At 45.6% G+C, this 16,142-nt stretch overlaps 1 protein-coding gene across 1 annotated transcript in view; it reads left to right on the forward strand.

Annotated features, from left to right (window-relative positions):
- gabbr1b (gamma-aminobutyric acid (GABA) B receptor, 1b) overlaps positions 1-16,142 on the forward strand; it is a gene marked incomplete at both ends in the record, with an annotated part of 129,572 nt that overhangs the window by 3,385 nt on the left and 110,045 nt on the right. Inside the window, 4 exons of the mRNA XM_083646800.1 lie at positions 2,183-2,247; positions 4,882-5,020; positions 5,817-6,002; positions 7,565-7,582. Coding sequence (XP_083502926.1) covers positions 2,183-2,247; positions 4,882-5,020; positions 5,817-6,002; positions 7,565-7,582 — 408 coding nt within the window. The remainder of the gene's footprint in view (positions 1-2,182; positions 2,248-4,881; positions 5,021-5,816; positions 6,003-7,564; positions 7,583-16,142) is intronic.

Genomic DNA, 16,142 nt, shown 5'->3' on the forward strand with positions numbered 1-16,142 from the left:
AGTTACCACATGTACTGTTCTCAGGCAAGAGAAGGCAAGCTACCACATGTACTGTTCTCAGGCAAGAGAAGGCAAGTTACCACATGTACTGTTCTCAGGCAAGAGAAGGCAAGCTACCACATGTACTGTTCTCAGGCAAGAGAAGGCAAGTTACCACATGTACTGTTCTCAGGCAAGAGAAGGCAAGTTACCACATGTACTGTTCTCAGGCAAGAGAAGGCAAGTTACCACATGTACTGTTCTCAGGCAAGAGACGGCAAGGCTCCACATGTACTGTTCTCAGGCAAGAGAAGGCAAGTTACCACATGTACTGTTCTCAGGCAAGAGAAGGCAAGCTACCACATGTACTGTTCTCAGGCAAGAGAAGGCAAGCTACCACATGTACTGTCCTCAGGCAAGAGAAGGCAAGCTACCACATGTACTGTCCTCAGGCAAGAGAAGGCAAGCTACCACATGTACTGTCCTCAGGCAAGAGAAGGCAAGCTACCACATGTACTGTTCTCAGGCAAGAGAAGGCAAGCTACCACATGTACTGTTCTCAGGCAAGAGAAGGCAAGCTACCACATGTACTGTCCTCAGGCAAGAGAAGGCAAGCTACCACATGTACTGTCCTCAGGCAAGAGAAGGCAAGCTACCACATGTACTGTTCTCAGGCAAGAGAAGGCAAGTTACCACATGTACTGTTCTCAGGCAAGAGAAGGCAAGTTACCACATGTACTGTTCTCAGGCAAGATAAGGCAAGCTACCACATGTACTGTTCTCAGGCAAGAGAAGGCAAGGCTCCACATGTACTGTTCTCAGGCAAGAGAAGGCAAGTTACCACATGTACTGTTCTCAGGCAAGAGAAGGCAAGCTACCACATGTACTGTTCTCAGGCAAGATAAGGCAAGCTACCACATGTACTGTTCTCAGGCAAGAGAAGGCAAGGCTCCACATGTACTGTTCTCAGGCAAGAGAAGGCAAGTTACCACATGTACTGTTCTCAGGCAAGATAAGGCAAGCTACCACATGTACTGTTCTCAGGCAAGAGAAGGCAAGGCTCCACATGTACTGTTCTCAGACAAGAGAAGGCAAGTTACCACATGTACTGTTCTCAGGCAAGAGAAGGCAAGCTACCACATGTACTGTTCTCAGGCAAGAGAAGGCAAGCTACCACATGTACTGTTCTCAGGCAAGAGAAGGCAAGCTACCACATGTACTGTTCTCAGACAAGAGAAGGCAAGCTACCACATGTACTGTTCTCAGGCAAGAGAAGGCAAGCTACCACATGTACTGTCCTCAGGCAAGAGAAGGCAAGCTACCACATGTACTGTTCTCAGGCAAGAGAAGGCAAGTTACCACATGTACTGTTCTCAGGCAAGAGAAGGCAAGCTACCACATGTACTGTTCTCAGGCAAGAGAAGGCAAGCTACCACATGTACTGTTCTCAGGCAAGAGAAGGCAAGTTACCACATGTACTGTTCTCAGGCAAGAGAAGGCAAGCTACCACATGTACTGTTCTCAGGCAAGAGAAGGCAAGCTACCACATGTACTGTTCTCAGACAAGAGAAGGCAAGCTACCACATGTACTGTTCTCAGGCAAGAGAAGGCAAGCTACCACATGTACTGTCCTCAGGCAAGAGAAGGCAAGCTACCACATGTACTGTCCTCAGGCAAGAGAAGGCTCCATATGTACTGTTCTCAGGCAAGAGAAGGGAAGTAAGACAGAAAGACCAGAGAGAGAACCCTTGAATTAGAGGTTCTGTTTTATCATCTTGTTATGCAGTTTTATTTGTATAGAAGTTTCATTTTGATGTCAGTATCGACTGTTTTAACTTGTCAACATAAACGTTCTAAATTGCCCCTAGCTTACTTCCTGTTACAGTGTTTGCTAATACAAAAGCTGACATTAATAATAATAAGCTTGGTTTCCAACTGTTCCCTAGCAACACAATTCCGTGAAAACCACCTATAAGATTAGACGGTGGCAGTGACAGATTCTTTTACATTCAGAGAGATGTTGCCAAGACAGAGTTGCAAAGTAAGGTCCCGTTGGAACCTTTCTGAAAGCTGCAGATAGCTTGAGTGGCCATCAGCAGCCAGCATCAGCGGAGCTACAGTATCTATCAGATGAGCTCACAGAGCACATCGAGACAGATAGTGGAGCTGGAGGCTGGAGCTCATTTCTGCTCTTTCTTTTCAGGCTGTGCTATCATCCGTCCTCCTCGAGATGGAGGGATACGCTACAGAGGGCTGACACAGGAGCAGGTAAGGGATGGCTGCTGTTATCTGTGATGTAAGAGCTGATGTGCGCCTGTGAAAGCAGCAGAGATGAGATGATTTCAAATTCAGATCATTTCATTTCAAAGTCAGTTAATCCTTTTGCCACAGTTGATAGACTGACTAATCCGCCTCTCTGTTTAGCACCTGAATTCCTCTCTACTGTCAAATGTAATGAGTTTGCTGCCTTTTTTACGGATAAAATTATTAATATCAGGCAGGCTATTAGTGGCTCCACACCAAGAAATGCTGTGACATCATCCTACCCGCAGATCTCTAGTTCGATAAATTTGTCCCAGTTCAGCGTTATCGACCACGACATCTTAGAGAAAACTGTGCAAGGCCTTAAATCATCTTCGTGCTGTCTCGATACCCTTCCAACAAGCTTTTTTAAAAGCGTTTATAACTGTCTGTCGTCGGACCTATTGCAAATAGTTAATAGATCCCTTGTGACCGGCACTTTTCCTGAGTCCCTGAAAACTGCAGTTATTAAACCCCTACTAAAAAAGCGTAGCCTTGATGCATCGGTAATCAGTAACTACAGACCAATATCTAATCTCCCCTTCATAGCCAAAATAATTGAAAAGGTTGTTTACCTACAACTCAATAGATTCCTAACCTCAAATGATCTCCTAGATAAACTCCAATCAGGCTTTCGCCCCCATCACAGCACTGAAACCGCGCTTACTAAAGTCATAAATGACATCAGAATGAACACAGACTCAGGCAAAAATTCGATTCTAGTGCTACTGGATCTTAGCGCTGCATTTGACACTGTTGACCACTCAATTTTATTGGACAGACTGGAAAACTGGGTTGGGCTATCGGGTACGGTCCTCCAGTGGTTCAAGTCCTATCTTCAAGACAGGAAGTACTTCGTCTCCATTGGCAATTACACATCTGACCTAACTAGGATGACCTGTGGGGTGCCTCAAGGATCCATTATGGGGCCCGTTCTCTTCAACCTTTATATGCTCCCTCTAGGCCTAATTATGCAAAAAAACAAAGTAGCCTATCATAACTATGCAGACGACACTCAGTTGTATATAACTCTTTCCTCAGCTGACTATGCCCCCATAGAATCATTGTGCCAGTGCATTGATCAAATAAATAACTGGATGTGCCAGAATTTCCTACAGCTAAACAAAGACAAAACTGAGGTGATCGTGTTTGGCCCCAAAGAACAAAGGCTTAAAATCACTGCATGCCTTGAGTCTCGATCCCTGAAGCCTAAGGAGTTATTATTGATTCCGATCTCAACTTTAACTCCCACATTAAGTCAATTAGAAAATCTGCTTTTTATCATCTTAAAAATATAGCAAGAATTAGGGGATACATGTCCAGACAGGATCTAGAAAAACTAATTCACGCCTTCATTTATAGTAGGTTAGACTACTGCAATAGCCTTTTTTCTGGTCTCTCCAAAAAAGAACTTAGGCAACTTCAACTCATTCAGAATGCTGCTGCTAGAGTACTAACGAAGACTAAGAAAGCTGATCATATCATTCCAGTTCTTAAGTCCTTACATTGGTTGCCAGTGTGTCAGAGAATAGATTTTAAAATACTGTTATTAGTCTATAAATCACTCAATGGCCTAGGCCCAAAATACATAGCTGAATTGCTCCCACGCTACGAACCGTCTAGAACTCTTAGGTCAACAGGGTCCAGCTTATTAACTGTCCCTAGGATCAAATCAAATCACGGGAAGGCTGCATTTACCCACTATGCTTCTGCTAGCTGGAACAAATTGCCTGAAGACCTCAGATCTGCCCCAACCTTACTTACTTTTAAAAATAGACTAAAGACTTTTATGTTTACCGTCGCTTTTAACTGCTGACAGCTACTATGCAAACCCAATGAGTCCTCTATAAGTTTTAGCTCTTTCTGCAACTGCTGCGCCTGCTGCCTATTGCACTTTTTTATACTCTTTTTTTTTAAAGTTTTGTTGTGATGCTTTTAAATGTCCATTTTATTTCTTCTTTTCGTTTATTTTCCTGTAATACACTTTTTATACTCTTTTTTTTAAAGTTGTTGTGATGCTTTTAAATGTCCGTTTTACTCTCTTCTTTTCTTTTATTTTCCTGTCAACCATTTTATGTGAAGCACTTTGAATTGCCTCTGTGTATGAAATGTGCTATACAAATAAACTTGACTTGACTTGACTTGACTTTAAAATGCAACACCTTCTACTGGGGTTGGACTGCGATATGGCTGAGATCAATATCACAATAATCACGACCCCCCCCCCCCCCCCGGTATCGATATATATATATATTGATATGGTTCACTTATTCAAAATCTTGTTGAATCCATTTGAACTGAATGGTAATGTTGGGTGTGTGAGAGTAGACAGTATCCCTTTAGGTCAGATATGATCATGTTTATTATATGTTTTTGATCTTTGAATGAGGCTTGTTTATCTATTGTGGGGCATACAGTATGTACTGATGTATAAAGTGACTCTCAGTATGTGCCTGACCCCTCTCTTCCTGTTGACTACTTCTGCTTTGAGAACGTCAGTAGACTAACACAGTGTGTGTGTGCGTGTGTGTCTGTGTGTGTGTGTGTGTGTGTGTGTGTGTGTGCGTGTGCATGCATGCGTGCGTGTGTGTGTGTGTGTAGATTCGCAGTGTGCAGGTCCTGCCGGTAGACTATGAAATTGAGTACATCTGCAGAGGCAGCAGGGTGATCGTGGGACCCAAGGTCAGGAAGTGTTTGCCCAACGGCACGTGGACCGAGCTGAACCAGCGTAGCAGATGCTGTGAGTTCTTTCTAACTCAGTGCTTCTCAAAGTGGGGCTCCGGGGACACCCAGGGGTCCTTGAGGGGGTTCCAGGGGGTCCCCAGCAAAAGGGGAATAACATTCACTATAATTCCATCCATAAAGTAACACAATGACAGAATGACAGACTGTTTTGGTCATTGGGTTTCATACACTTTCTGTAATAAAACATCTAAAAGCAGAATTTGTTATCAAATGGGCGTCAGTGGTCTAATTTGTGTCAATTTAGGCGTCCTTGATGTGAAAAAGTTTGAGAGCCACTGCTTAAGTCATCATAGACACATCCAGTATGTTTATCTATTCAAATGCACCACCTTTGTTGCTTCCTGCTCCAGATACTGTACATTCCATTAGTAGATTCCTGGGGCTCTATCGTTGTAAAAGTGGTATTTTTGCGTTTGCGTGTGTTTAACGCCGAGCGCAGCGCCAAATGGGGGCGTGCTTAAGCACAGTCGTATTCTCCCTGCCGCGCTAAACACCTCTATGCCTGTTATAATTATAGTGGGCGTGCATGGGGGAGGCGTGCTCCATGCCAAACCAGGCGTGTCCGCGCAAAATCTGGAACCATCTCCTGTGGCCGACATCCTGGTGGTCCTTGAGGAGGGCAGAGGAGGGGCCAAACCATATGTTTTTGTAATGATATTTCTGAACAATAGAGGTCAGCATTCGACCAGAAATGACACAGAGACCCTACAAAAAGTCTTACATTTGAAGAATGTGAAGATATTATAGGTTGTTTCTGAAGTATCTATCTACCCCCTGTCTTTCTGTCCCAGTGTTGTTGTGTCCTCGGGTGTGGACGTCTCTGGAGAATGGCCGGGTGTCCTCGTGGCCACTGGGCCCCCCGGTGGAGGGGACGGTATTACACTACAGCTGTCTGCCCGGCTTCATCATCATGGGCCCAAACTCGTCGCTCTGCAATAAGATGGGCAAGTGGGACACGCCCAAGCCTGTCTGTCACTGTGAGTCACTCCCATCACATTCTACTGTACTCTACTGTACAGACACGCCCAAGCCTGTCTGTCACTGTGAGTCACTCCCATCACATTCTACTTTACTCTACTGTACAGACATGCCCAAGCCTGTCTGTCACTGTGAGTCACTCCCATCACATCCTACTGTACTCTACTGTACAGACACGCCCAAGCCTGTCTGTCACTGTGAGTCACTCCCATCACATTCTACTTTACTCTACTGTACAGACATGCCCAAGCCTGTCTGTCACTGTGAGTCACTCCCATCACATTCTACTTTACTCTACTGTACAGACATGCCCAAGCCTGTCTGTCACTGTGAGTCACTCCCATCACATCCTACTGTACTCTACTGTACAGACACGCCCAAGCCTGTCTGTCACTGTGAGTCACTCCCATCACATCCTACTGTACTCTACTGTACAGACACGCCCAAGCCTGTCTGTCACTGTGAGTCACTCCTATCACATTCTACTCTACTCTACTGTACAGACACGCCCAAGCCTGTCTGTCACTGTGAGTCACTCCTATCACATTCTACTCTACTCTACTGTACAGACACGCCCAAGCCTGTCTGTCACTGTGAGTCACTCCTATCACATTCTACTCTACTCTACTGTACAGACACGCCCAAGCCTGTCTGTCACTGTGAGTCACTCCTATCACATTCTACTCTACTCTACTGTACAGACACGCCCAAGCCTGTCTGTCACTGTGAGTCACTCTTATCACATTCTACTCTACTCTACTGTACAGACACGCCCAAGCCTGTCTGTCACTGTGAGTCACTCCTATCACATTCTACTCTACTCTACTGTACAGACACGCCCAAGCCTGTCTGTCACTGTGAGTCACTCCTATCACATTCTACTCTACTCTACTGTACAGACACGCCCAAGCCTGTCTGTCACTGTGAGTCACTCCTATCACATTCTACTCTACTCTACTGTACAGACACGCCCAAGCCTGTCTGTCACTGTGAGTCACTCCTATCACATTCTACTCTACTCTACTGTACAGACACGCCCAAGCCTGTCTGTCACTGTGAGTCACTCCTATCACATTCTACTCTACTCTACTGTACAGACACGCCCAAGCCTGTCTGTCACTGTGAGTCACTCCTATCACATTCTACTCTACTCTACTGTACAGACACGCCCAAGCCTGTCTGTCACTGTGAGTCACTCCTATCACATTCTACTCTACTCTACTGTACAGACACGCCCAAGCCTGTCTGTCACTGTGAGTCACTCCCATCACATCCTACTGTACTCTACTGTACAGACACGCCCAAGCCTGTCTGTCACTGTGAGTCACTCCCATCACATCCTACTGTACTCTACTGTACAGACACGCCCAAGCCTGTCTGTCACTGTGAGTCACTCCCATCACATCCTACTCTACTCTACTGTACATGTGTGTGTAGTGTACACTCACATGTATATTAATTTGAATGCTTCTGCACAGATGTATTCTATGCATTCTTAATCTTCTCAGGATGAGTTTTGCGATCTAACTCTCTCATTTCTCTCTTCTTGCTCTTCATGCAGATGATCGGCACTACACAGGTAAGAGCCTTTTCCAGTCTTCAATAATGAGGAGCAGTGCAGGAGTAATGAGGAGCAGTGCAGGAGTAATGAGGAGCAGTGCAGGAGTAATGAGGAGCAGTTAATGAGGAGCAGTGCAGGAGTAATGAGGAGCAGTGCAGGAGTAATGAGGAGCAGTGCAGGAGTAATGAGGAGCAGTGCAGGAGTAATGAGGAGCAGTGCAGGAGTAATGAGGAGCAGTGCAGGAGTAATGAGGAGCAGTGCAGGAGTAATGAGGAGCAGTTAATGAGGAGCAGTGCAGGACTAATGAGGAGCAGTGCAGGAGTAATGAGGAGCAGTGCAGGAGTAATGAGGAGCAGTGCAGGAGTATTGAGGAGCAGTGCAGGAGTAATGAGGAGCAGTGCAGGAGTATTGAGGAGCAGTGCAGGAGTAATGAGGAGCAGTGCAGGAGTAATGAGGAGCAGTGCAGGAGTAATGAGGAGCAGTGCAGGAGTAATGAGGAGCAGTGCAGGAGTAATGAGGAGCAGTGCAGGAGTAATGAGGAGCAGTTAATGAGGAGCAGTGCAGGACTAATGAGGAGCAGTGCAGGAGTAATGAGGAGCAGTGCAGGAGTAATGAGGAGCAGTGCAGGAGTAATGAGGAGCAGTGCAGGAGTAATGAGGAGCAGTGCAGGAGTAATGAGGAGCAGTTAATGAGGAGCAGTGCAGGAGTAATGAGGAGCAGTGCAGGAGTAATGAGGAGCGGTGCAGGACTAATGAGGAGCAGTGCAGGACTAATGAGGAGCAGTGCAGGAGTAATGAGGAGCAGTGCAGGAGTAATGAGGAGCAGTGCAGGACTAATGAGGAGTAGTGCAGGAGTAATGAGGAGCAGTGCAGGAGTAATGAGGAGCAGTTAATGAGGAGCAGTGCAGGAGTAATGAGGAGCAGTGCAGGAGTAATGAGGAGCAGTGCAGGAGTAATGAGGAGCAGTTAATGAGGAGCAGTGCAGGACTAATGAGGAGCAGTGCAGGAGTAATGAGGAGCAGTGCAGGAGTAATGAGGAGCAGTGCAGGACTAATGAGGAGCAGTGCAGGAGTATTGAGGAGCAGTGCAGGAGTAATGAGGAGCGGTGCAGGACTAATGAGGAGCAGTGCAGGAGTAATGAGGAGCAGTGCAGGAGTAATGAGGAGCAGTGCAGGAGTAATGAGGAGCAGTGCAGGAGTAATGAGGAGCAGTGCAGGAGTAATGAGGAGCGGTGCAGGACTAATGAGGAGCAGTGCAGGAGTATTGAGGAGCAGTGCAGGAGTAATGAGGAGCAGTGCAGGACTAATGAGGAGCAGTGCAGGAGTAATGAGGAGCGGTGCAGGAGTAATGAGGAGCAGTGCAGGAGGTTTTCTAACAGTGTTTCTCAAACTTTTTCGCATCAAGCCCAAACTGACGCCAATTAGACCACAGATCCCATCTGATAAGATTTTTGCTTTTAGATGTTTTATTACAGAAAGTGTATGAAACCCATGATTACAATAGTCATTGTTATGGACGGAATTATAGTGAAAATAAATGATTCCCTTTCTTGCTGGGGACCCCCCCAAGGACCCCCGGACCCAACTTTTGCCTCATTTCCACCACATATAACAGCACAGTACGGCTCTACTTTTACTTGGCCTTACTCGTCTCGACCTGATAGACTGTCTGCTTCCACCACAAGTTTACTTGCCTCCGCCCACACCTGGTCGTCATAGCGACCGCATATCTGCCCTCCGCCCTCCATTTGTATAACTTTAATGAACACATGGAAATATTAACAAACTGTAGATGGAAAATGAATGGCAGCTGAAATCCCTTGGTCGTATGGTGAATGCAGGAGAGGACGTGACTTTAGCCAGCGTGACTTTTGTGCTCAGTCAGTAGTCACTGCGACCATACCAGGAAGTAGGCTATCACCTATAACGTTAAAATTAAATCCATACACAGAACTTTTAAACTGGTTATGAAATACTGGTGCCTCTATATGACCTACATGGGAAAAGGAGACCATCAGCCAGGAGAGTGAATATAAATTTGTTGTTATTTACATGCATGCGCTGCGCGGGGGAAGGGGAGTCACCAGGAAAGACCACGGCTTCGCTAAACCCCGCCTCCGGCCTAGCGGAAACGTAGACGTAACACACAACTACAAGGGGTTCCCGAACAGCTGACTTGTCTCTCTCAAAACAATTGAAAACCACCGTCATGTTAAGGCTGAGCAAGGACGTCGATTTTATTTCACCAGAGCCGAAGGCAGCAACACAAAAGACTGATGGAAATAACAGAAGAAAAGGTAAACCCCACTAAACTGGTGTCCAGCACAGTAAACACGGTTCTGCCTGACCAATCAGTCGTCTGCAGTGTTTTCACATCACTGTATGGTATGGTGACGGTTCCACAGCGCTGGAACCTGGACAGAGGGGCTACTAAAAGCAGCACCACTCAACCCGGGCGGTCCCAGTTTTTGACCGGTGGAATGATACAAAAAAGTGAGTCGAGCCGGGCTAATACCAGCGGTGGAAATGGGCCACAGAACCACTGTCTGATACTTAATGATGCTGACATTCTGTTGATATGCTGTTTGACCACATGAGGGCAGTGTTGCATTAAACATGATTGTTCTTCATTATCTCAGCACACAATTCCTCCTCCATCCTTCAAGGAGGTTTTGTATTACCTGTCATATTTATGACACAAATATTGCAGAAGCTGCTTTAATAAAGCAGTGCCATATATCTCCATACTGACTTTCAATCAAAGTGATGATTACTTTTTGTAATCGTCATACTTAAAAGTATCGTCATACTTAAAAGCTGAACACTCCTTGTTAAGCCCTTCTCTTGTGAGAATGTGTGTGGAAGCCATGTGCGCCCATTGGCACAGGCCTAAAGGCACCTACTCTCTGGATACAAAGGTTCATGGTTTGAATCCCCAGGTAGCCAAGTCTTCCCTGCGAACAATGTAGCAATTTATGCCATTTTAAGTGCTTATTATTGAGGTCATATTAAGTCGAATGTTGTCTGTTGTGACTCTTTATTAATACTAGTAGTGCAGCCATACCTGTGCACTTCTCTACACGCCCGACCCGACCCGTATGGACTCTGTGCTGCAGGCTGGCCAGTGGGGACAGACATGTTCGTGTCTTGTTTATTACCCAGCGCCATTGTAAAATCCATTGAAAATAGCTCCCCAACACATACAAAAACATGTGCATATAGGCTACTGTATGTCTTTGATGTACATACAAAGAACTGCCACAATCTGATTTGTGAAACGTGTTTAAAAAGATTATGATTTGACTCTCCCTGGAGCTGCAGGGTCGCTCCTCCGACAGCCCCTCACCTCGCCTCAACAGGCAGCCCTACTGTGGGAGCTCTGCCCCCGGGTGAGTCGTGTGGTGGAGGCCGCGCAGCAAATATGTCTAAAAAGAAGTTACCCTTCCCAGCTAACTTCTCCCACGTGAAGGCACATGGGAGAAGTTAGCCTTCACTGCTGATGGAAGACACCTTCCAGCGGCGATACTCCCCTCCCATCTCTTGGTGGTGACATTGCATTGCTGATGCCATGACAGACCATCTTAACCAGATGAACAGTAGATGGCAGTGTTGAGATGAGCCACGGCCCTGTTCTCTTCATCCAAACCAGAGGTCAATAAGCTGCTAAATCACCTCAGCGCTGCGCTCTGGGTAACATCCTGAAGACCACAGCTCCCATGCAATCAACTATTGGTTAGCAGGGTTGTTCTGAAAGCATGTGTTCCTGCTGGTAGGAGGAGGTATTGATTCCAGTAAGCAGACTGCCTGTGTTTGTCGTCAGTCTTGGCTGTGGAAAAACAAATGGACGACTGTAAAAACATCACTATGGACCATTATGAAAGAGTCCCATATTATTCACATTTCATGATTTGGCTTTCAAATACACTGTGGTGTAGCTGCTACAGTAGATTCCCTACCTACCAGAGCATGTGAGCGGAGTGGAGCGGCCCTTTCCACCCGCTCCAGCACTCACGGCCGCTCCGCTCCAGACCGCTCGCCGCACCATACAGATTTCACCCGTGCGCACTCACCGCTCCGCTCCGCTCAAAAGAATAAAAAAGATAAAAAGGCCAGGGTGTTTTCATTTGCGTTTAAACGCCTGGGCAATGGGCATTGCTCACTACAAATAACATGAGCTCAGCAGAGTCTCTTCCTTCTCGTCTCGCAGCAGCTGGCAAGAAAATAGTGGGCCACGCACCGATGAATTCTGGTTCGAACATGGTGTGATCGTCTGATCGAAACTGGAGCGGGACTGAGCGGGTGATCGGTGCCGCTCCAACTTTCGCTCTGGTACCGCTCTGGTCCCCGCTCCCCGCCCGCTCCGCTCACATGCTCTGCTACCTACCAACACAAGGGTCGCAGGTTCGAGCCCCCATTTTACCTCCGGCTTGGTTGGGTTACTGTCCATACAGGCACAATTGGCCATGTCTGCAGGTGGGAAGCTGGATTAAGGGTATGTGTCGTGGTCGCTGCGCCAGTGCCTCCTCTGGTCGGTCGGGGCACCTGTTTGGGGGGAGGGGAACTGGGGGGAATAGCGTGATCCTCCGACGCGCTATGTCCTCGGAAATCGGGGGGAAAAAGATAAAAAAAAGATGAATGAATGAATACTAAATCCTCCAAAGCAGAACAGTCGTAATACTGGATTCTGATTGGCCAACAACAGCTTTAGTCAAATGCTGCATCACTAGCTTGATTGAAAGAACTTTAGTAAGGGAAGCCAATCAGGACCAGTTGTGATGCGGTTTGTCTGACATTGCCTGGAAAAAAGGATGGCATTTTGAAGATGCAACATACAATTTAACATCAAACAAAATCTTCATTATATGTACATCTATTGCTCATAGATCAATTTGATCTCTACTACATCAGGTTGGCATTTGGAACACTAGGTGGCAGTATGCTACTTCCCTCAATCTCGCAACATAATCCAAGAGGTTTAAGACACGTATTGTAGTTTTTAAAAAAACAGTCAAGGACAATGTTTTCTCAGATAAATGTCCAGTCTGTAGCCTGCATGTTAGAATGGCACTTGTAATATTTCAGAATGCAGATGCCTCTCTGCCAGGACTACAGTATATCCCCGTGTGTCGGCTAAACTGATGAAGCTCTGTGTCCGTGTTACAATCTGCCAGAGATATGCAGCTATCAGGTAGATCATCCTGAGATGTACAGAGAGACTCAGTGGAATGGGGGTGGGGGGCAGAGGGGGTACAGAGGGTAGAGTTGGTGAAAGAGGGTGAAATGGAAAACGAGAGAGACGGAGGAGAGAAAGAAAGAAGATTGAAGAGCGGACTGAGATTGGGGGATTGAGGCAGATGGAGAGAGTGGGAGATTTATGTCCCTCATCTCTTTAGTAAATGACACGGTGTGGATGTTTGGTGCCAGGCGAGAGAAAAGCTCTCTGCACTTCCATTACATTCCCAGCGGCTGAGCAGCTGAGTCCTCCTCCTCCTCCTGGGCTCTGGGGGACATCGTGTCCTCTCGTCGTTTCCTTCATAAACAGCCAACTATCCTCATCCTTTTACAAAGTCAACAGAAAGACAAGGCATTCTGCCCACCCAACAAATGCTTCAAGCAACGCTCTGGGAAGTTGATTGAAGATTTCTATAGACTTTGGGGCTCACGCTAATTATTCTCAGCCTTTACAGAGATTCAAACTAGTCACCTTTAGCTGAAAGCTCAAAAAATAAAAATAAAAAATTAATTCCCCCCCCCCCCCCCCCACAATGTTATTTTTTTATTTTTTGCTTCAACTGAGATGTTTTATGGTCGCTCATGATTCAGTAGGTCACGGGTTGGCTTGGTTCCAGCCTTAAAACTGGTTGTATAAGGATTTTTCTAAATGTCTCTGGAGAAAATATGGGAAACTCACTTCTGGGGGAAAAGATGTCATGTGACTGTTCAGCTCTATAAGCGCTAAGCCGGGTGCCTATGTGTAATGAGCAAATACTGTCGTTGACAACAAGACCATTTTGTAAGGTAGCATACAGTAGCTACAGTATTGTACACTCACCTAATTTAGCGGCTAAAGATCATGGGTAAAGATGGCGTCAACCCGCTCACCTAAATCAATGACTAAAAGCCATCTTTCTTTATTTTTTTTTACTTTAACAGCCATTACAGACAATACAATATAATCCAATAATTCTCAAATGCACTTGACATCAGATTAGTCACTCATGACATATACTAACACACTACTGTATAAACCAATGCTGTCACCCTCTCTCTGTGGCATACAGTCCAGACGGACAAACACAAGGTGAAAAAACAAATCCACCAGCTCAACAGTCAGGTGACTTTCCGTGACGTTTCAGCCCCGGAAGAGAGTTCCTCCATCCATCCCCATTCAATGATGAGGATCTTTCTAAATGTCTATGGAAGAGAGTTCCTCCATCCATCCCCATTCAATGATGAGGATCTTTCTAAATGTCTATGGAAGAGAGTTCCTCCATCCATCCCCATTCAATGATGAGGATCTTTCTAAATGTCTATGGAGAAAGTGAATGGAGAACTCTCTTCCGTGGCAAGAAGTGTCACGTGACTGTTCAGCTCTCTATAGCAGCAGGCAGCAGCATCTTTTAATTAAGACGCTTCTCCCAATCCTCCTCTCCCAGCAAGAATCCACCTCCTACCTGTGGCAAGCCCAGCAGGGGAAAGGTTGTGTGTGTGTGTGTGTGTGTGTGTGTGTGTGTGTGTGTGTGTGTGTGTGTGTGTGTGTGTGTGTGTGTGTGTGTGTGTGTGTGTGTGTGTGTGTGTGTGTGCGTGCGTGCGTGCGTGCGTGTCCACATGGGTCTTGAGAAAGTGCAACAAATTAAATTGGCTAAGTTTAAGACCTTAAAAAGTATTGACATGTCTTGAATAGTTATGTGGTATTGTTTTTTCACCATGCAATGCAGGTTTATTATTCATTAAAACTGACATTAATGCAGTGATATAATAGTGGTATTTACACACAATTACATTCATACCAATGTAAATCCTGGATTAATGTTGCCTCCAATTTAATAACCAGAAAAAAGATTGAGATTTTATGTATCTGTCATTTGCAGAAATGTATTTTATTCTGACAATTGGATTGGGTTGGTATGCTAATAATGCTACAATCCCTATTCTCATGTGAGGCATGCTGCATGTGTGAGTGTACATTATGCATGTGTCTGTAATGAGAGGTGTCTCCATCACTTAGTTGCTGGTGCACATGAGACCCCTCTGCTTCTTGCTGGTGCACATTAGACCCCTCTGCTTCATCTGTGCTGCAACATTCCTGAGGTTGATTATGAGCTGTGGCTGTAAACAACATGCACGTGCATTGTTGTCATGGATGCTTTTTCTGTGGATGTGTTTGGACGTTATGATGTACGATGATATCTGCACATCATCAGTATCAGCTTATAAAGGCTTTATAATGAAATATCGGCATCGGCACAAAACAGACATTTCTGCCGATATGACAGGCCGATAAAACGACACTTTACCTGGATTACACCTACCTGGATTGGTTTAGCGATCGCGCTGTGCTAGCGTTGTTGCCGTAGTTGTTTGTCTTCCGGGTTAGAGTACTGCTGGCGTCTCGCTGTTGACTGCCGCTTCTACCCGAGTCCAAAACTATCTCGTCTTTGTGTCTCTGTTCGTCTGTGTGTGTGTGTGTGTGTGTGTGTGTGTGTGTGTGTGTGAGTGAAAGTTCGATGCGTAACTAAATTCTTGACCGAATGCTCGCCGCCATCTCCCTGGCATGAGTGAATACTATAATGGATGATGGAAGGATGAATCTTATAGTTTTGTTTGAAAGAAAATTTTACATAAAAAATGGCATGTTTTAAATAACCCAAGTTGGATGTTTTCTTATTTTGCCCATTTAGAAAGCATTGTATTTATGTCTGCATCTGCCAGTGGGCCATCACCATAAGAGTAGGTATAATATGTGTTGATTCCACTACAGGAGAGTCTTCATATTCTCTGAAATTACCTGGATTTTTGTGTGTGCATAGATCGGCATCCAGCATATTAGATATCGGCAAAAAAAAAGCAATATGGTGCATCCCTAGTATGAAGCGTAACACGTGCAGGTTGTTGTGTGCAACTCTGATGGGGGAATGAAAGGGAAGATCAAAACACCAGATGGCATTTAAATGACATTCTGCTTCCCCTTAAAGCTACGATCAGCACTGACTTCAGAGCATCTTCTCTGCTCACCAATGAAGATAAATGAATGTTTGAGAGAGTGAGATAACAGTAGAGATGGGGGAGTGGTTAACTGAATGAGTGTTTGAGAGAGTGAGATAACAGTAGAGATGGGGGAGTGGTTAACTGAATGAGTGTTTGAGAGAGTGAGATAACAGTAGAGATGGGGGAGTGGTTAACTGAATGAGTGTTTGAGAGAGTGAGATAACAGTAGAGATGGGGGAGTGGTTAACTGAATGAGTGTTTGAGAGAGTGAGATAACAGTAGAGATGGGGGAGTGGTTAACTGAATGAGTGTTTGAGAGAGTGAGATAACAGTAGAGATGGGGGAGTGGTTAACTGAATGAGTGTTTGAGAG

The sequence above is a fragment of the Poromitra crassiceps genome (assembly GCF_964638095.1).
Source record: "Poromitra crassiceps genome assembly, chromosome: 11".
NCBI classification, from domain to species: Eukaryota; Metazoa; Chordata; class Actinopteri; order Beryciformes; family Melamphaidae; genus Poromitra; species Poromitra crassiceps.